Source organism: Schistocerca nitens, chromosome 5 (genome assembly GCF_023898315.1).
Source record: "Schistocerca nitens isolate TAMUIC-IGC-003100 chromosome 5, iqSchNite1.1, whole genome shotgun sequence".
NCBI classification, from domain to species: Eukaryota; Metazoa; Arthropoda; class Insecta; order Orthoptera; family Acrididae; genus Schistocerca; species Schistocerca nitens.
This window is the reverse complement of record NC_064618.1, coordinates 383905784-383926814: the sequence shown is the minus strand read 5'-3', so window position 1 is coordinate 383926814 and position 21031 is coordinate 383905784. Positions and strand designations below refer to the sequence as shown.

The 21031-nt window shown below is 39.9% G+C and overlaps 1 protein-coding gene across 3 annotated transcripts in view; it reads left to right on the top strand.

Moving 5' to 3' along the window:
- LOC126259659 (mothers against decapentaplegic homolog 4) overlaps positions 1 to 21031 on the top strand; it is a 171667-nt gene that overhangs the window by 130539 nt on the left and 20097 nt on the right. For all 3 annotated transcript variants that reach the window (XM_049956594.1, XM_049956591.1, XM_049956592.1), the window contains 2 exons: positions 5806 to 5944; positions 18760 to 18890. In XM_049956594.1, coding sequence (XP_049812551.1) covers positions 5806 to 5944; positions 18760 to 18890 — 270 coding nt within the window. The remainder of the gene's footprint in view (positions 1 to 5805; positions 5945 to 18759; positions 18891 to 21031) is intronic.

Sequence of the window (21031 nt, the reverse complement as noted above, 5' to 3'; positions counted from 1 at the left end):
AACTTTAACAAAAGCCCGTACCGAGCTACTGAGCGTCTCTCCCGCAGAGTCTTCCACTGGAGTTTATCTATCATCTCCGTAACGCTTTTGCGATTTCTAAATGATCCTGTAACGAAGCGCGCTGCTCTCCATTGGATCTTCTCTATCTCATCTATCAACCCTATCTGGTACGGATCCCACACTGCTGAGCAGTATTCAAGCAGTGGGCGAACAAGCATAGTGTAACCTACTTCCTTTGTTTTCGGATTGCATTTCCTTAGGATTCTTCCAATGAATCTCAGTCTGGCATCTGCTTTACCGACGATCAACTTTATATTATCATTCCATTTTAAATCACTCCTAATGTGTACTCCCAGATAATTTATGGAATTAACTGCTTGCATTTGCTGACCTGCTATTTTGTAGCTAAATGATAAGGGATCTATCTTTCTATGTATTCGCAGCACATTACACTTGTCTACATTGAGATTCAATTGCCATTCCCTGCACCATGCATCAATTCGCTGCAGATCCTCCTGCATTTCAGTACAGTTTTCCATTGTTAGAACCTCTCGATACACCACAGCATCATCTGCAAAAAGCCTCAGTGAACTTCCAATGTCATCCACAAGGTCATTTATGTATATTGTGAATAGCAACGGTCCTATGACACTACCCTGCGGCACACCTGAAATCACTCTTACTTCGGAAGACTTCTCTCCATTGAGAATGACATGCTGTGTTCTGTTATCTAGGAACTCTTCAATACAATCACACAATTGGTCTGATAGTCCATATGCTCTTACTTTGTTCATTAAACGACTGTGGGGAACTGTATCGAACGCCTTGCGGAAGTCAAGAAACACAGCATCTACCTGTAAACCCGTGTCAATGGCCCTCTGAGTCTCATGGACGAATAGCGCGAGCTGGGTTTCGCACGACCGTCTTTTTCGAAACCCATGCTGATTCCTACAGAGTAGATTTCTAGTCTCCAGAAAAGTCATTATACTCGAACATAATACGTGTTCCAAAATTCTACAACTGATCGACGTTAGAGATATAGGTCTATAGTTCTGCACATCTGTTCGACGTCCCTTCTTGAAAACGGGGATGACCTGTGCCCTTTTCCAATCCTTTGGAACGCTGCGCTCTTCTAGAGACTTACGGTACACCGCTGCAAGAAGGGGGGAAAGTTCCTTCGCGTACTCTGTGTAAAATCGAACTGGTATCCCATCAGGTCCAGCGGCCTTTCCTCTTTTGAGCGATTTTAATTGTTTCTCTATCCCTCTGTCGTCTATTTCGATATCTACCATTTTGTCATCTGTGCGACAATCTAGAGAAGGAACTACAGTGCACTCTTCCTCTGTGAAACAGCTTTGGAAAAAGGCATTTAGTATTTCGGCCTGTGGCCAATGCACATTGACAGGTTGGAATTTTCATTCTGGAAATGCTCCAGTGGGGTTGTTGCGGTAGTTGCAATATACTAAGTGCAGAACCTCTGGAATCATCACTCAATACTGACGGTCATCTTGACTCACTAGTAAGACACATTTGAAATAACAAAGAGCATAGTGTCACTGTGACATCTCCAGAAGTGTTGGGAATATCTTCCACTGACTGTTCCAGTTGTGATCACTGTGACAGCAAACGTTCTCTTGTTTATCAAATTCCTCATCAGAACCCATAAGGCACCATGACAACATTTCTAGGTAAATTTGCATGCTGGACAGATGTACAATAATGTATGGTATAATGGTAATTTGATGCTTGGTGATAGGTTGCAGACATCTATAAAGGGACCCCTTTTCTCCTCAGTTGATTAAACAAATGCACTATTGTATATAAAATCCTGCAGGTCCTGTGCATTCTTTGGTGTAGGAATATGGGAAATGCTGTCCCATTCTCTGATGTTGGTTTCTCATCATCTTGACTAAGGATATATGCTATACAGTTAATTGAAGACTAAAAGGAGGAGCATCTCAACAAGTTACACTTTAACCAACTTGCAAAAGAATTGAAAATGCTAACCAGAGATTCAACATAAGCTTCTCCTGAGTCTTTCCTGTTTTTACTAAAGCATCCAAATAATTCGTTCACTATGGGATATTGGCAGTAGTTTTTTCCAACAATTTCTGAAAGCTTGCTGATGTCAAAAGGCAATCTGGTATATTGATAGAAAGCAAAAGGAGTATTTAATACCAAAATGGCTTTGGAAGTTGAAAATAAGCTTCCGAAAGATCAATCTTGGGAAAAATGCTGACCACCCCCACCTCTGCCAATTTTGAAAATAATTCATCAGGAATCGGAAGTGAATATGAGACCACAATTGACCTACTGTTTACCATGTATTTGAAGTCCCCACAAAGGCATAATGCACCTTCTGGCTTGCGAACAATGACTAAATGTAATACCCATCTGCTACAAGTACTTGAGGATAGCATTTTTAACTCCTCTTAAAGTGATCCAATTGTACATGAACCTGGTCATTCGAGGTTAAAAGTATTGTGTGGGCTTTGAAAAATTAATTTTGACACTGCAAATTCTTTTAAAACAATGTAGGTGCTAAAATTAGAATTGTTTCCCAGGCCTGGGGAAAACAGGGGAGCATATTGGAGATATGAAGAGTCCACTTACGCACATTGAATAGTATTCTTATTTTGTTGGATGAAGTACTGGATAGAAAACACAAGGGATTTATATGCATGTGGGTGAAAAATATTTCTAGTAACTGTTCTGCCACCACAAGGAAAGATTACTGATTTACACATTAATTCCAGAAATATCTGGTCTTGTATCAGAATTTCACTATGAATGTAACTCCACAACTGTGCTGCTACTGATTTTAAGGGTGGGGATTCCAAACTGAAATATGTACAGTGATTAATAATGAAAACCAATGCCCTGTTTAAAAAGGATTAAATGGGCATGCCGTGAACCATTGCTGACATCATAAAATGGCATGATGCTACCCTTGACTCTGGGATGTTGCTCATTTACATTGGTGCATTCAACTGCTGATGGCGCAGCTAGCTCTGACGGACATCTGCTGTATGACACTGGCAAAAACACTTGACAAACATCATTATAATGTAAGCAACTATGTCTGGCATGTATATGAACACAATCAGAACAACTGGGCAGTCTGCAACAATTTTGCTAAACTGAGGTGGAAAAATTGTTATGGTGTTGAGTCTGATTCCTGTCCGTTCAAATGGGAGCCACTCCACTGCTACCTGAATTGCACATTTTTGCATTTTCACCATCAGACGGACTAAGTTTCACCACATTTGCTGATCGAGATGACAATTCTGATATCTTCCAGTCAGGAAATGAAAGCCTGAGCTATTTAGAAATCATGAAAGTCCTAGCAATACGCAAAATTTCAGGTGAAGAGGGGTCTGACTGCCACAATGATTGCATTTCCTGCTCAGGCCTTGTAGGTCTATCGTCCATGATACATAACTGTCTGGTGCCTTACGGTGTTGAAGGAACTCTAATGAATGCCCAGCACTTGCATTTTTGTAGCAAAATATTCACTTACAAGCAAGTGAATAGTGGTGAGAAGCACCTCTGATGGATCAGATAAAGGGGCCAGTTTTTCACTTGATAATAAAGCTGTGGCTTTGTGGATAATAGAAATGCTTCCACACAGTGTTTCCTAGCAACTTTGCCGGACATGTGCATAATTATTTCAAGAGATGCACTTGTATGTCCAGCAGGATTACAAGACCATCCACTCAGTGTATCAGTGAGATTGTAAGCACCCCTTCTCAGTTGCCCAGCCCTGTACATGTGGGCTACTTGGTGCAAACTCTTCCCTGCAATGTGCAATGAGCTGTCCACACATGGCTGGTCACATTGCCTACATAACACCATCAAGAGTTTGTTTTTACTGGTTTTACTGTAATGTAAGTAAAATGTTGTATCTCTGCTAGCATTAATGCAGTGCTATTAATGGCAGTGTGAGCCTTTATACACAGTCTATTGTTTTTGATGTCACTAGTCCTTAATCCATTGTCTTATGTGATAATGTTTTTCTTCTTTGCCATTCATACCAGGTCTATTTTTGTTAGTGGTGCATACAGTGCCACACTTACTGCAGACCAGCATCTTTGTTAAATATTTTCTTCAGTTTTAATTTTATTCAATTATTTTGTAAACTTTCCGTAGAATTCATTTGTCTGTGTCACCGCAAGTGGAACATGATGGGATCATCTAATTGCGAATTTCTTCTTGTCGGGAATATGATTACCGTCGAGTCAGCTTCTATTTTTAGTGGTCTGCAAGTACACTTGACAGTTTGCTTCTATTGGAAAATCAGTTCTGCAGCAGAACGTCGATAAAAATTATGTGATTTTATTACCTTTCCATTTTCAGTTACACAGATTTTAGCATTTAGACACCGTCTGATGCATTTATAATGTAACAGTAACATCACTTTATTGTCTTCCAAGTTAATATTCATAATATTTAAAAACAGCGTACTGATTTTCAACATTTCTCTGTCACATTGATGTTTCATTGCATTTTTGTACTCATATTTTCTCCAATTCTTCTCATAGCAAGGTCTGTGGTTCAGATGTTATAACACCTGACTCTTACTCGGAAGTAATAGTGCCTCCAATGGCAATACTGACTTAGGTTCCCTGTAATTTCCTTATCTCATTTTATTGAGATACCAGATTCGTTCAGTCAGCAAGGGCCTATCGATTAACTCCTTCATTCTCATCCATCTGAGCAAGTGCTTTATTTTTAATAACTGTGATGTTAACACCGTGTTAAACTTCAACCTTTTCCCTTCTCATTGTGTCTTGGTGTATTTCTAAAAGAACACGTTTCCCTTGTGAAACTCATATTACTGTTGTGGTGTCAAATCACTCGTGGTGTAGTTTGTGCAAAATGGATAATAATTTCCTTCAGTGTAAATGAAAACTAAAAATATAGTATTATGAGCTGATTTACTGGTAACCTCAGCCACTTGCTGCAAGTCTCTCAGTTGGGCACCACTCGGTGACTTGTCCACTCTAATCTACCCCAGGAGATCTATAGTTTAACTAGAAATCCAAGCCATATGTCATTCCTGACATATCTTCACATCTTTGAGAGGTGAAGACTAGGGTTGGGGCAGACTAAAAACTTTCAAGGTCTGTCTCTCTCATCTTCCAGGTGTGCATTTTACCACTAGACCACCAACCCTAGCTGAAGGTGTGTGATACTATAAGTTTATTCACATCATTTCTCAGGCATGGTCTGGATACAACTATAAATGTTAATACATCAAGATATGGGTATCAATACTTCACCAATAACAGTTGTAATAATAAACCAATAGTACTAGATTAAAATCATATTTCCTATTTGGTTTTACCAGTATGTAGCTACAAGAATATCCTTGTCACTGCATACTGTAAAATCTCTGTCGGGGCAGATTGCATTCAGATTCTGAAGTCTAGCAGATGTTCTTCAGTTTGTGGCAGTCCACAGTCACATCTTTCAACTGCCTTAAACAAGACTGGTTTTATATCTCAAAATTCCCATTTTCAGTCAATTAAGGAACTTAAAGTTGTATATGGAAGATGAAAACCAATAGACAGGGCCTCCTTCAGCTCCTGTAATGGGGCTGGTTCTTGCTCTCACCACAGATGACTCAGTATGAAAGTGACTAAATCTTTTGTCTTAAGTGTTAGTTCTTTTTTTGTGTGTTGTGCTGCATAATTTGCCAGATGTATTTCTCAATATTATTTCCTGGCAAACCATTTTTCGTGCTTACGTGATTTTTTTGTTAGGATAAAATATGAAATGGAGCATTGATTTTTTTCCCCCCAGGTTTTTGATTTACGCCAGTGTCACAAGCAGATGCAGCAGCAAGCAATGACTGCTCAGGCTGCTGCAGCAGCTCAGGCAGCAGCCGTGGCAGGGCACATCCCAGGCCCACACTCTGTCGGCGGCATTGCACCTGCTATCAGTAAGCAAAAAATGAATGTCGATTTGAATTTTTGTGCCACCAAATTCTATATAGCAGTTAAAAAATCTAATTTTAAGTCATGAATATTGAAACATTGTTTATAAAATCGGTACTGAATAAGTAAAGCAAACCGAACAGATTTTTCTGTGTGTGCATAATTCAACGTCTGTTAGTAGAGCCGAAACAGTGGTCTTCTCCTTTCTTGGGGATGGAGGTGTGACAGGGGTCATGTGATACATACTACCTGACATACTATAGCAAAGTCAACTTTTGCAGATACGCACTTCGAAGTTTTCCTGTGTGATATGAAAAATCTGATGGAGGCTTGTTTGTCACTTTTTGAGATACCAAAATATGAATACATTCAAAGTGTTTTTCAAAATGTTCTCTTTGTCATCATCACTCTTTCCACTAGTTTATTTATGGAAAAACCTATATGGGGCAGGTAAATGTAAATGGAGATATGTCACTACTAAACAGACTATTGAGAGGATCAAGGAAGTGGTGTGAGATGAGTGCCGAAGAAGAACAATGGGGTGAAATGTGTAGGTATGCAAATATGCACAGGGGAAGTTGTTGGTTCCTATATCCATAAGGAGGGACAGAATACGTTAAGAAAATAACACAGTGAGAGACCCAAGGATGCGAAAAATATAGTGGAATGGAGATATGGGAGAACTATTGTGGAGTTAAAAAGTGCTAGGGGGTATCTAGAACGTATGGGGGAGGTTACAAGAGGATGGAATGAACAAGGATGGGAGCGACTATGAAGGCTGAGGACCAACCAAAAGTGAGGTTTGAGATGGTGCCGGCTGTAAAGCAGCTGTTAAAGTAAACCACAGTCTGCTGAGCAGCATGATGTACAATTACTCAAATGTCAGTAAAGGTAGTGGAGACCCATGGGTAGCGAGTTATGTTGCTCCAAAAAAGAGAAGGGACTCGAGCACCACCGCCACAACCAGGTCTGACCCCAAGTACAAGCGTTCTGATGACAGAGGCGCCACAGCCAGCGCTCCTGGTAGCTGCTGCCCGAGCAATACCTTCTATGTACATCTGGATTGGTGGATCCTCCTTGCATGCTCATCATCAGCGATGTACTGATAGATGCCGTCGGACACCTTCCTTCCCACTGCCTGCAATCGAAAGGCATGGGTCTTCGTCCATACCTCCACAGCACCTTTTCATACACACCTGTTTTTGGGGGGAGGAGGAAGGTATGGTATCAGGCTCAGCGGAAATTAAATAGCCGCTGGAGGAAATGGACCTAGGTGGCCAGTAGAGGGCATAGTTTCACAGCAGCACTGCATGCTCTTAATGAGTTCACCACCCATCTCACCACATAAATATGCTGGCCAGTAGTGTTCTTCACACTCCATATAAATATGGCTGACTAGCAAACAGTCAGTCTGTTCTGTACTTGCATCTGATATTGCTGATTACTGTCATTTCTGTACTATGGACTAATAACAACCTAGTTTGCCACTTGGTTCTTCTACCTGATAGTGTTTTGGATTGTCCCCCTCTCTTTGTTTTTGGCTTGTTGACATAATTGTGGTGAAGGTTCGTGCTTTACCTCTCTTTGTTGCCTAGGTTGCTTAAGTGGTTTTTCTAGTCTGTTATTTTCTCTGCTGTCAGTCAGTTGTGTTTAGCTCAACTACCGCTTGGTAGTGTGTTCTCTTACACAGACAGCCCTTCCACCTTGCGCTTCACCTGTTTCTCTCCTGAGTACCGACATGTGCTCTGATATCCAGCTACATGTGGATATAACACACTTAAAAAATTAATGTAAATGGCTAGATAAAAAATTTACTCAACTTGAGGCAGCAGGAGAAAACACTCACACAAAGGTTTAACTTTTACAACCTTCAGAACCAGTAGTTCCTTCTTCTGGCAGAGGAATTGAAGGGCAAGGATGAGGAGTGAAGGAAAAGGATGGATAGGTTTAGGAAAATGGGTAAGGCTCGGAGAAGTCACCCAGGGTCATTGGAGATTTACGAGACAGGGTGAGAAGGAAAGACCAACTGTTGGGGACTGCACCAGATGAGATTTGAAACTTCAGAGCTTAAAGGTGGAAGGCAGGGTAGTATGCAAGACGGAGATTACTACTAAACCATCATGCACGAGTTAATAAGAGTGAAAAGCTAAGTGTGTTGCATGTAAAAGAGGTGGGAAGGGGGTGGAGAAAAATAGACAGGGCAGGAAATGACAGATGTAGGAAACTACAATGGAGTGAAAAAAAGGAGTAGTTACTGTGAAGAAATGCTGAGATGGGAGGCATTTACATAAATTAAGGTCAGGTGGGTGGTGAGAACCAAGTACGTGATGCAGCACTAGTTCCCACTTGTTGAGTTCGTAGTAACTGGTATCTGGGGGAAGAATCCAGATGGCACGTGTGATGAAACAGGTGCCGAGCTTATGGCTCTCATGTTGTAGAGCATGCTCTGCAACAGGATAATGTGTGTTACCAGTATACACCCTCTGCCTATGCCCTGACTGATAACTGGGTGGTAGTCATGCCGATGTAAAAGGCCGAACAGTGTTTACATAACAGCTAGTATATCACGTGTTGTTTCACAGGTGCCTCTCCCCTTGATAATATAAGTTTTGCCCGTTACAGGGCGGGAATAAGTGATGGTAGAAGGGTGTGTAGGAAAAGTCTTGCAGCAGGGACAGTCACAGGGTTGGGAGTCATTGGGTAGGGAGATGGGTGTAGGAGGAGCATAGGGTCTGACAAGAATATTGCGGTGATGGGAGGGTGACAAAAAACTATTCTAGGTGTGGTTGGCAAAATCTCAGACAGAATGGATCTCATTTCAGGGGATGATGTTAGGAACCCTTAACCTTGTTGAAGTAGCTGATTGATACATATTAGACCAGGACAATACAGGGTGGCAGGTGGTGTGCTCCGAAGTTGTTTTTTGGAGGGATCAGCAGTACCAAAATTGGATGCAGTGGCCTGGGAAATCTGCTTTTGAACTAGACTGTTGCAGTAATTACATCCAGTGAAGGCTGAGGTGTGAATGTTGATGTATTGCTTTAAAGAGTCTGCATCTGAACAAATATGTTTGCCTCAAATGCCAAGCCTGTATGGGAGGGAATGTTGGCATGGAAAGGATGGCAACCATCAAAATGTAAGTATTGTTATTTGTTAGTAGGTTTAAGTGGGGTAGGATGTCAAATGACCTCAGTTGGAGCAGGAGAGGCACCAGAGGAAATTTTAATTTCCACTGTTTGGACTTTTACAAATAAAATCATAAAACTTTGTCAGCATGACCAGGAAGGATTCAGGATTCACACTCATAGCATTGGAAGTTCAAAAATATAACTTTTTTTTTTTTTTACATGTGAAATTTCATCAATTTTTTCACTTACTATTGGCTGTATTTGTTGCTATAGGTACACTTTTCTTCATAAGTAAGAGAGATTCTTCGATGAATTTTGCACAGCATACTAACCATACTTACAGATCTTTGAAACTCTAGAATTTTCCAATTTGTTAAAAACTGTGGTAAAAATTGAGATACAGTAAAACTTCATTTATACATTTTTATACTTTTTTCTCACTTATATGGTTTTTTTCCAGCAAAATATCCACTGTGTGCACAAGTTAAGGCACAGTGTTTCAGAGTGGATTGCCGGGAAGTGGATTGGTAAAGCCGCTATTAAACTATAATAAAATTTGGTAGTGTAATAAGGAACTTTATCAAAGTTAGGCATTTGTCAAATTTTCTTTGATCAAATCTAGCGCCTCACTTTAGATTTGATCAAAGGAAGCGTTCGTTTCACATTTACTGCTTGGAGAAATCAACTGCTTGGAGCTCTAGCACCGCTGCAGCTGTCTGACACACAATGTTTTTCAGTATGACTCCCAAATTTACATGGTGCGTCGCATATATAACAAAATTGATGGAAATATTTGAGGCAGATACAAAAACAAAATAAAAAGAGAGCTATAAAAAAATTGCAGATGCTATTAGCCATGAATTATGGCCAGGATATACCCCCGAGAATATAAAGGAGAAAATCTACAACTTCTGTGGAAATAAAAATTTTTCATGACTGCAGTACGTATTAAATTTATTTGCCTTCACATATTCCTCCTTCAGTGCATTATAAATAGCTTCAAGCATTTCTGATATTATTTTCGTCAATGTGCACTGCAGCATTAGAGCGCTATACCAGCACTGTAAACTAGAGTAGCTAGAAATCACAGTATTATGGTAAGTCTGTCTTTTACGGATGTACCATTTCTGAGGAGAGTGTTCAGCTTCATAATATGAGGAGCCACTTTCTTGAGCACATATTGAAATGTACTTTCGTCTATTCCCATAGGGATTTTCATGCAACTTTATGTCCTCGACTTGCAGCTCCCATAGCAAATTTTGTTGTATATCTTTCGCATTTCGCCATGAAGTCCACATCTTCACCCAAGTAAGTTTCCTTTTCTTCTGCTTTTCATGCAGATGCAATTGCAGACCAGGTATAATTTTACTTACGGCTTCGGTGGTTTAGTGTGTTGATGTTGGCAATGACCATTTATAGCTGGGAATTCATTTCACCACAAAGTGTGACGTTTAACAATGCAGTAAATACATTAGAAATAAAGAAACAATTTGTGACGTGCCACAATATTTCTGATGAAATAATGATAGAGTTATCCCATTTTGAGGGTACAGTGTATGCTATTGCCGCGTCAAAGAAAAAACAAGCAAAAATTACGTAGTTTTTTTTACAAAATGACGTTTGTTTTCTGTGTAGAGGTTTACATTTTTCTTTATATCCTTGTTAAGTATGGTACCTAGTAAGCCTGTATAATGTTCTGTAGAACGTAACTTTTTATTTACTGGATTTTTCATTAGTGTTTTCCAATTAATTTGATAGTATGGGGCTATATTTCATGTATACTTGTTTCACACTTATACGTTTTTTTCCTTTTTTTCTGTAGTCCATTGAAAAACGTATAAATGAAGTTTCACTGCAATTAACTATAAAATTTGAGTTAAACATGAAGTTTAAAATGTAACAGCTCTTTCATTGTTTCATAAAGTAAGTAAATTCTAGAGTTTCATACACCTGTAAGTATGATTTGTATGCTGTGCAAAATTCATCAAAGAATCTCTCTTACTTATGAAGAAAAGTGTACCTGTAGCAACAAATGCGGCCAATAGTCAGTGAAAAAAATGATGAAATTTCACATATAAAAAATTTATATTGTTATGTTTTTGAACTTCCACTGCTGTGAGTGTGAATACTGAATCCTTCCTGGTCATGCTGACGTTTTATGAATTTATGTGTAAAAGTATAGACAGTGGAAATTAACATGTCCTGTGGTGCCTCTCCTGCTTAATCGGCCAGACTGACTTTCTAGCCCTCTTAATGTGGACAGAAGTGTGTAGCTGGCTTTCAGTGAGGATGAGATCAACATCAAGAAAAGTGGCATGGAATTTGGAGTAAGAACATGAGAAATGTAATTGGAAGAAGGTATGTAGAAGTTCCAGGAATTTTAACAGGTCAGCCTTATCATGAGTCCTTACGGCAAAGGTGTCATCATTGTATCTAAACCAAAACAGGGGCTGAAGGCTTATGGATCCCAGGAAAGTCTCCTCCAAGTGAGCCATGAAAGGTTGGATTAGGAAGGAGCCATCCTGGTTCCTATGGCCGTACTCCTGACCTGTTCGTACACACATTTCCATCCACATTAAACCTACTGACAGACAACAGTACTTACATTTTGGCAGTTTCCATCCTTTCCTAGTCAAATGTTACCTTCCATACAGCCTTGGCATTTGAGGCAAACATATTTGTTTGAGTGCAAACTCTTTGGAGCAATACATCACCATTCTCACCTAAGCCTTCACTGGACGTAATTACCCAAACAGCCTACTTCAAATGTACATTTTCCGGGTCATCACATCCAATCCTGGTACTGCTGATCCCTCCAAAAAACACCTTCGGTGCACATCACTTGTCACCCAGTATTGCCCTGGTCTTGAATAAATTAATCAGCTACTATCTTGAATGTATTAATCAGCTATTTTGACAAGGTCATGACTTCGTAAAATCATGCCCTGAAATGAGATCCATTCTGTCTGAGATTTTGCGTACCATACCTAGAATAGCTTTTCATCATGCTCCCAACATCCTCAATATCCTTGTCAGACCCTGTGCTCCTTCTGCACCCATCTCCCTACCCACTAGCTCCTACCCCTGTGACCGTCCCCACTGCAAAAATTGCCCTGTGCACCCTCCTACCACCACTTATTCCAGCCCTGTAACTGGCAAGACATATATTATCAAAGGGAGAGCCACCTGTGAAACGACACATCATATACCAGCTGTTATGTTAACACTGTTTGGCCTTTTACATTAGCTTGACTACCACCCAGTTATCAGTCAGGGCATAGACAGAAGGTGTATACTGGCAACACTCAATATCCTATTGCAGAGCATGTTATACAACATAAGAGCCGAGACCTCGGCACCTGTTTCATCACATGTTCCATCTGGATTCTTCCCCCAGATACCAGTTTCTCCGAACTCAACAAGTGGGAACTAGTGCTACAATATGGCCTTGGTTCTCGCCACCCATCTGGCCTTATATTATGTAAATTCCTTCCGTCCCAGCATTTCTTCACAGTAACTACTCCTTTTTTCATGCCATTTTAGTTTTCTACATCTGTCATTTCCTGACCTGTCTATTTTTGGCCGTCCCCCCTCCCACCTCTTTTACACGCAACACACTTAGTTTTTCACACCTATTAACTTGTGCACAATGTTTTAGAAGCTGCATATTTTGGCTTAAGTATCTTGACAGTGTGATTTTTGGGTGATTGTCATGAAGTAATTCAGCAGGTGATTTTCCAGTTATTAGAATTGGAGTTGTGTGATAAGAATCAGAATTTTTTGTATAGCATCTTGCTTGTTCCCTTGTCCCCACTTAGCCCTTTTCATGTCTTCCTTGAAAGTCCTGACAAGTCTTTCTTCTTCACCATTTGAAGCAAGGTGAAATTGAGGTGTAGTCAGGTGGTGTGTGTGATTCATGTCATGGAATTTTTGAATTTCTTTGATACAAATTTTGTACCATTGTCAGAAACTGTGGTATTGGGGAATCATCATATAGCAAAGATTTTTTTGACTGCTTTTGTTGCAGCTTGTTGCTGAGGTTATGTCAAATATATAACGGAAATATGACATGCATCCACAAATATGGACCAGGATGCTTTCCAGAATGGTTCAACGTAGTTAGTGTGAATTCCTTTCCTATGCTTCAGTTGTTTGGGACCTTTGAAGATCCTTCCTGGGGTTTGGTTTTGCCATTTGACAAAGTTCACATTGTACGACCATTTCTTCAATTTCTTTGTCAATTTTTGGCCACCAACAATATCTTCTTGGCATTTGTTTCATTCTGATAATGCGCCTGTGCCCCTTGTGAAGTTTCTTCAGAATCTTTTTACGGTAGCTTTTGGGTATGATAAGTATTGTCTGTCTGAAGAAGTGACAAGCCATGGTGATGATGATGGCAGTCCTTTTGCTAAAATGCGGCTTCAAATATTTTTTTGTCTTTTGGCAAATAGTCTGGCGATGTTCTTCACATAATGCAGAACCATTTTTAAGCTGCATCTTTGCTCATGGCTTCTCGAAACTTTCTGTGATCAACTGAAAATGAATTGATCTATTTATTAATTTCTTCATTAATCTGCAAGCAAAATTCTTTGGACGTACTGAATTTTTCATCTGGACCTGCAGGCAGCCTGCGTAAGACATCAGCTTTGCAATGTTTTTCTGTTGGCCTGTATCTGATGTATTAGTTATATCTCATCAATGTGACTGGCCATCTTTGTCACCTCTGAACTGTCATTACTGGAATATTGCAACCATAGGCTTGTGATTGGCAAGCAGTTGTTACCTTCTTCGATACAAATATTGGTGAAATTTCCTGATCTCATAAATTATGAATAGTGCTATATCTGGCCTGATGTTTATTTAAAGTTTTGGAAGTAAAAGTGATAGGTTTTCTGATCCATGTGAATACTTGTGGACAATACTGCTTGCATTCCATACAAAGAAGCATCAGTGGCTAATACCACAGTTTTAGTTCTGTGAAAGTGCAACAGTTTAGTTTCCTAAGTAATTTCCTTCTTGAGCTTAAGAAATGCTTCTGCTTCTTGCTTGGTCCATTTGAACTGTGCATTTGTCATCCAAAGTTGATTCAGTGGTCCATCAATTCCAGCAAACCACTTGATGAATTTGTTGTAGTTATTTACTTTTCCAGTGAAAGATTTTAGTTCCTGGATATTCTTTGGAAGAGTCAGAGATTTTATTGCTTCCATGTGGGTGGATTGCTGGATTCCTCGTGGCCTAGGTATTCTACTTTGTTTTTAAAGAATTCACATTTCTTTCTATTGCATGTGAGGCCACGTTCTTCCAGTCGTGTGAAAAGCTTGTCCAAAGTCTCCACGTGCTCATCCATGTTTGTGCCTGTGACAGTTATGTCATCCAAGTAATCAGCATGTTCTGGTATGGTATGAGGGTAATCCCAAAAGTAAGGTCTCCTATTTTTTTATAGGTACAGAGGTCTGTTTGTGTGGCAGTTTGTCACACTGTTATGAAGAGTGCTTCACATGCTGTTTGTAAATATGCGCACGCCATGCTGAGGCGCTCAGTCTTGGCTTGGCAGCCGTTGAGACTGGAGCTCCCATTGGATGTTACCGCCAAGTGAGAATTGCAACGCAGTTATTCGGTTTTTGAATGCAAAGGGCACTGCACCGATTGAAATCCATCGCCAATTGATGGAAGTGTATGGTGAGTCATGCATGGATGTCAAATATGTTCATAAGTGGTGTAGAGAATTTGCAACTGGTCGGACCGAAATTCAAGACGAACAAAGGAGCGGGAGATCGTCAATTTCTGAGGAGACAGTGTTGAAGGTTTAGCAAAGCATGCGTGAAGATCAGCGGGTCACCCTGGATGATCTCTGCATGTTGGTTCCTGAGGTTTACCGAAGCACTGCTTACAGAATTTTAACGGAAAGATTGAACTACCAGAAAGTGTGCGCAAGATGGGTGCCACACGTGCTGACTGAGGACCACATGCGGCAACAAGTTGATGCTTCCCATGTACTCCTTCACCGCCTTGCAGTTGAACAGGGTGACGAAACCTGGGCATACCACTTTACACCTGAGACCAAGCAACAATCACGCCAGTGGCGGCATCCTTCTTCACCAAAGTCATGACAACTGTTTTTTGGGATCGGAAAGGGGTATTGTTGGTCAACTTTATGCCCACTGGGACCACAATTAACGCTGACAGGTACTGTGAGACTCTGAAAAAACTCAAACAGGCAATTCGGAACCGGGAAATAGGAATGTTGTGCAAGGGCATACACATTCTCTATGACAACGCTCGCTCACACATTGCTCGGCAAACCATTGCTCTCCTGCAACAGTTTCAGTGCAACATAATCACTCACCCACCCCTATAGTCCTGACTTGGTGCCCAGTGGCTATCACCTGTTCCCTAGGTTAAAAGAACATTTGGCCAGAAAGCGATTCAGCTCCGATGACGAGGTGAAAGAAGAGGTTCATAGCTTTCTGAACAGCATGGCGGCGAGCTAGTATGACATGGGCATATAAAAACTGCCACAGCATCTACAAAAATGCATCGACAGAAATGGTGATTATGTCAAAAAATAAGCTAAATGTTCAAGCTGTAAACTGATGTCAACCATTGTAGAAATAAAAAAAGTCTATGTACTTTAAAAAAATAGGAGACCTTACTTTTGGGATTACCCTCATACTTGTCATTTCTTCCACAAATCGTTAGTATATTGCAGGAGCACTTGTTATGCCGAATGGTAACATCTGGTAAACAGACAGACCAACTGGTGTATTGCCAACTGTCATCTTGTTGAGTTCTACATCTACTTCCCACTGCGGATGTGTGTCCACTACATCAATTTTTGTAAAACATTTGCCATATCTAATTTTTTGAAAGAGCTCCTTTGGCCTAGGGATTGGATACTGGTCATTCTATGAAATCTCCACAGCTTCTTATTGATCCGTTTGGCTTTGGTACAGCCACAGTTGTGTAGCTCATTAACTGGGTTTCACTGGCTTCCAGATTCCTTCTTTGTTCAGTCTTTCTTTAACTTTATCCATCATAGCCAATGATATTGGTCAGTGCTTGAAAAATTTTGGTGTAGCTCCTGTCTTCAATTTCATGACTGCTTTGTAGATTTTACATTTGCCTAAACCAGGCACTGGAAAAGAGATTCAAGGTTGTGGCGTATTTCCTTTTTGGCTTCTTTAAAACTATTTTGATCCACCTTGTTTATAGGCTGTGACTTCCTTTTGCTAATACGAGGTCTGTTTAAAAAATTCTGGAACTTTGTCCACAACATTTTTCTATGCTTACCTTTTACTTATTGTGCACAATATGCTTCAAAATACTCTCCTCTAAAATTGATGCACTGCTCCCAACACAGTTTCCACTTCCAGAAGCTGTCTTGATACGCCCCTTACTGGATTACGCGAAACGCCATCTGCGAATTTTCTTTTATCTCATCTATCATTGCAAATCTTCATCCTTTCAATGGGGATTTCAACTTTGGAAATAAAAAAAAGTCCATAGGGACCAGGTCTGGAGAGAGCAGAGGATGAGGCAGCATAGTGATTTCATTTTTTGTGCAGTAGTCACGCACTGATAGCAGTGAATGTGCGGGTGCATTTTCGTGAAGCAAGAGCCATGAATTGTCTCGCCACATTTCAGGCTGTTTCCCTTTCATATTTTTTCACAGGTGTTGCAACATGTCCCGATAGTGCCACCGATTAACAGTTTGTCCCTGTGGCACAAATTCATGATGAACTAATCCTTCGAAGTCAAAGAAAACTATCACATGGCTTTGACATTTTACCTGACCTGACGAGCTCTTTTTGGTCTTCGAGAAACTTTCCTGACCTATTGTGTAGATTGAACCTCGGTCTCAACATCATAACCACAGACCCACATCTCATCACCAGTTATACTTCTGTTAAGGAACATCTTGTTCTCATTTGCGCAACCGAAAAGCTCATCACAGATTGTGAGGCAAAGGTCTTTCTGGTCTTGACTCATACCTTGGGACAAACTGGGTGGCAACACAATGCATTCCAAGATTGTCTGACAGGATTTCATGATATGATCCAACTGAAATGTTACATTTTTCTGCAATTTCTCGGACAGTCAGTCTTTGATTGACATGCAAAATTTTGTTGAAGTTCCTGGCGTGAGCATCATCGGTAGATGTCGATGGCGTCCTGAATGAGAGTCATCTTTAACTTCTGTCCAGCGATTTTTAAACCATGTGAACCATCCATAACACCGAGTACATCTTAAACACTCATCAGCGTAGGCTTCCTGCATCACTTGGTGTGTCTCTGTATGGGTTTTCTTGAGTGCCACGCAAAATTTAATGCAGACACATTGCTCCTCTAACCATCTTGAAATTCACAAACTGTGGGACACAACGTTTTACTCAATACAGCACCGAACAATAACTAACAGATGTACAACAATGAACCTTGCGGCAGCGTGCAGGGTTGCTAACCACTTTTGTCTCCAAAGGGTCTTTAAATATGTCTGCTTGTGTCTGTATATGTGTGAATAGATATGTGTGTGTGTGCGAGTGTATACCCGTCCTTTTTTCCCCCTAAGGTAAGTCTTTCCGCTCCCGGGATTGGAATGACTCCGTACCCTCTCCCTTAAAACCCACATCCTTACGTCTTTCCCTCTCCTTCCCTCTTTCCTGATGAGGCAACAGTTTCTTGCAAAAGCTTGAATTGTGTGTGTATGTTTGTGTTTGTTTGTGTGTCTATCGACCTGCCAGCGCTTTCGTTTAGTAAGTCACATCATCTTTGTTTTTAGATATATTACTCCAACAATATTATGAAAAGAAAGTTGCTACTCACCATATAGCGGAGATGCTGAGTCACAGATAGGTACAATAAAAAGACTGTCACAAATATAGCTTTTGGCCAGTAAGGTCTTCATCAAAATTAGATCACACACACACACACACACACACACACACACACACACACACACTCTGCAGCGTGGCCCAGTTGCCTGAGACTGCAGTCGTGTGTGTGTGTGTGTGTGTGTGTGTGTGTGTGCGTGTGTCTGTCATCTAATTTTGACGAAGGCCTTACCAGCTGAAAGTTATATTTCTGACAGTCTTTTTATTGTGCCTTTCTGTGATTCAGCATCTTCGCCATATTGTGAATAGCAACTTTCCTTTTCATAATATTGTTAAACTCTATCCTGGTTTTCCATTGTTTGATCTAGATTACTCTAGACATTGTCATTTGTCTCCCTGTAACAGTTTTGGTCATATAAAGTGATGATGTTTCTTGAAAACTGGAAGACTCTTGTTGCTTATACGTGGAAAAATAATAGTTGGATTTATTATTTATTCTCTGAGTAGACTGAGAATTTGTATATAAAAAAGGCAGCTCTTTACACAAAATGGAACAGTATTTGTTTGATTTTGAAACTACAGAACTCATTATTGACGTGATATAACCTATAAAAGATGAAAATTATGATAGTAATCTTACTCTTTATAACCGTGTTATTGGTTTAGGGAAGAAAGTTTGATTGTAAACAGCTGAATGTCTGAAGAATAAAATTAAGTTACATGTGTAAAATGATATCAGCTGTTAGTTTTTGAACTCTAACCACTTGCTGGAAGTATGCATTGTACCACAGAAGTGGATGAGAAGAACCTGTAGTAATTATTTCAGTGTCTGTAATATGGACTTTCCATGTGTTACTTTTAGGTTTAAGCGCAGCTGCTGGAATTGGAGTCGATGATTTGAGGAGGCTTTGCATCTTACGACTGAGTTTTGTGAAGGGTTGGGGTCCAGACTACCCACGCCAGTCCATAAAGGAAACTCCATGCTGGATTGAGGTAATAATGCCCTGTAAAATACAGTTTTCAAAAATCTAGTTTTTGTAATCATTAAGTAATCATCAAGCTCTCTTCCTACAATATATATTGCTTCCATCTTGTTTTCTAACCAGTTCACTTTGATTTTGCTAATTTCTCCCTCAAATGCATTTGCATAAAGAGCCATGGGTTAAGATGGATTATACTTACAGAACCTCTTTCTGTTCTTTTATTTCCTGGAGAACAAATTGTTAGTATATGAGGTATGGAGTGTACTATTTGTTTGCTTCAAAGTCCGTAGCGTATTTGTTGATACTCTTGTTGTTTCTACTTTATCCATCTCAGTCATCTCATATGTTATGTGCATGTTAAACAATACTTTCTGCATTCACCAAGTCACTCTGAACAGTGATGATGATTGTGAGCATAACTGATGAGAAGTGTCTGTTCCCTCTTCTGTCAAAGATAAGGTTAGCATTCCTTTTTTTTTTATTTCGAGTAGTTCAACAAAATCTGAGACATTAACATAAGTATCGCACATCATAAAGCTCATTTACGGAAATATGTCCAAAGTGAAGCTTTATTTGAGAAAAGGTAGAAACATCACCTGCTTATAAGGCCACACAGACAAACAAAGAACAAAATAAATCAAAGATTGTATCTTTCACTTGAAACAGTTCTGTTCCTTATCGTATACTGCTTTATAGCCCACTAAAACTGTGACCTGAAAAGTCAGAAACAATGGATCTTGTGATACAGTGGGATATGGAGTTGCTTACTGTTTTGGTGTTAATTGAAAAAAACTGAAATTAAGTAATTGCTGCTTATGGGCAGTTCATTCACTTAAATATTTACCAGTACTCTGACGGTGCCAGATACTTCCTTATTAGATTTACTCATTCAGTGACCATTTCACAATGATGTAGGACTTGTCATCATAATACAATGCAAATAAATAGCTCAAAATATACGAGGGACATTCATTACTTAAGGAAACGAACTGTGTAAAAAACAGTTGGTAGGACGAGTTTTGCACTTTCGTAACCTTAGGGTGGCATCGCTGGGATGAGCTGAGAACAGCTGACAGATAAAAATTGTGTTGCTTATAACCTCAATACTGCATTTAATGGTGACACATCCACTTAAAGTTTCCAAATTAGTTGTATGACATTCAGTGATCCGTTTTTTGCTTTCCGAAGGTGAAAAACCACCTAAAATATGTTGTCAAATGATTTTACAATATGGTGAAAGTTGGATGAACCACGTAAATTTTTATAAGTAGGTAGAACAGTACAAAAATGGTCTTACAGGAGTGACTGATGAGCAGCATTCTGGCTTGGCCTCTTGAAGTGTCAGCTTTTTCACTTGAAATTTATATTGATATCATTATTCATGAAGACCAAAGTGTTACAGTTGAACATATAGCAAACACAGTTGCAGTAATTGTTGGCATAGTTCATAACATTATCAATAAGAAGCTCAATTACAGTGAAACAAGTGCAAGGTGGGTCCCAAAAGAGTTAACCAACAACGCAAGGAAACAAGGCTGTGTGCAGACTTGAAGGACACCAATGAGATGGAAGGTGACCATTTTCTAAACAAGATTTTAATGTGTGATGATACTTGGGTTCACCATATTGAACCAGAATACAAAAGATAAAACTTGGAATGGAAGCACACCAGCTCATCTCTCCAAAAGAAATTCAGTTCACAAGCATCAGCAGGAAAATCATGTTGACTATCTTTTGGGATGTCCAAGGTGTCATTTTTTGTGATTATTTCATACAGTAAATAGTTTCCGCTATTCAGACATGCTGATGAGCAAAGAGCCGGCCAGTGTGGCCAAGCAGTTCTAGGCACTTAAGTCTGGAACCGCACGACTGCTACAGTCGCAGGTTCGAATCCTGCCTCGGGCATGGATGTGTGTGATGTCCTTAGGTTAGTTAGGTTTAAGTAGTTCAAAGTTCTAGGGGACTGATGACCTTAGCAGTTAAGTCCCATAGTGCTCAGAGCCATTTGATGAACGAAGTAAAATGAGCAATGAGAGAAAAATATCATGGATCTCAAAGAGATGGTCAGAGAAATTGTGGGAAAGTGGCTCAAATAACAAGACCGGTATGGAAAAAAGTAGTTCATTGTTGTGATAAGTGTATTAATATTGG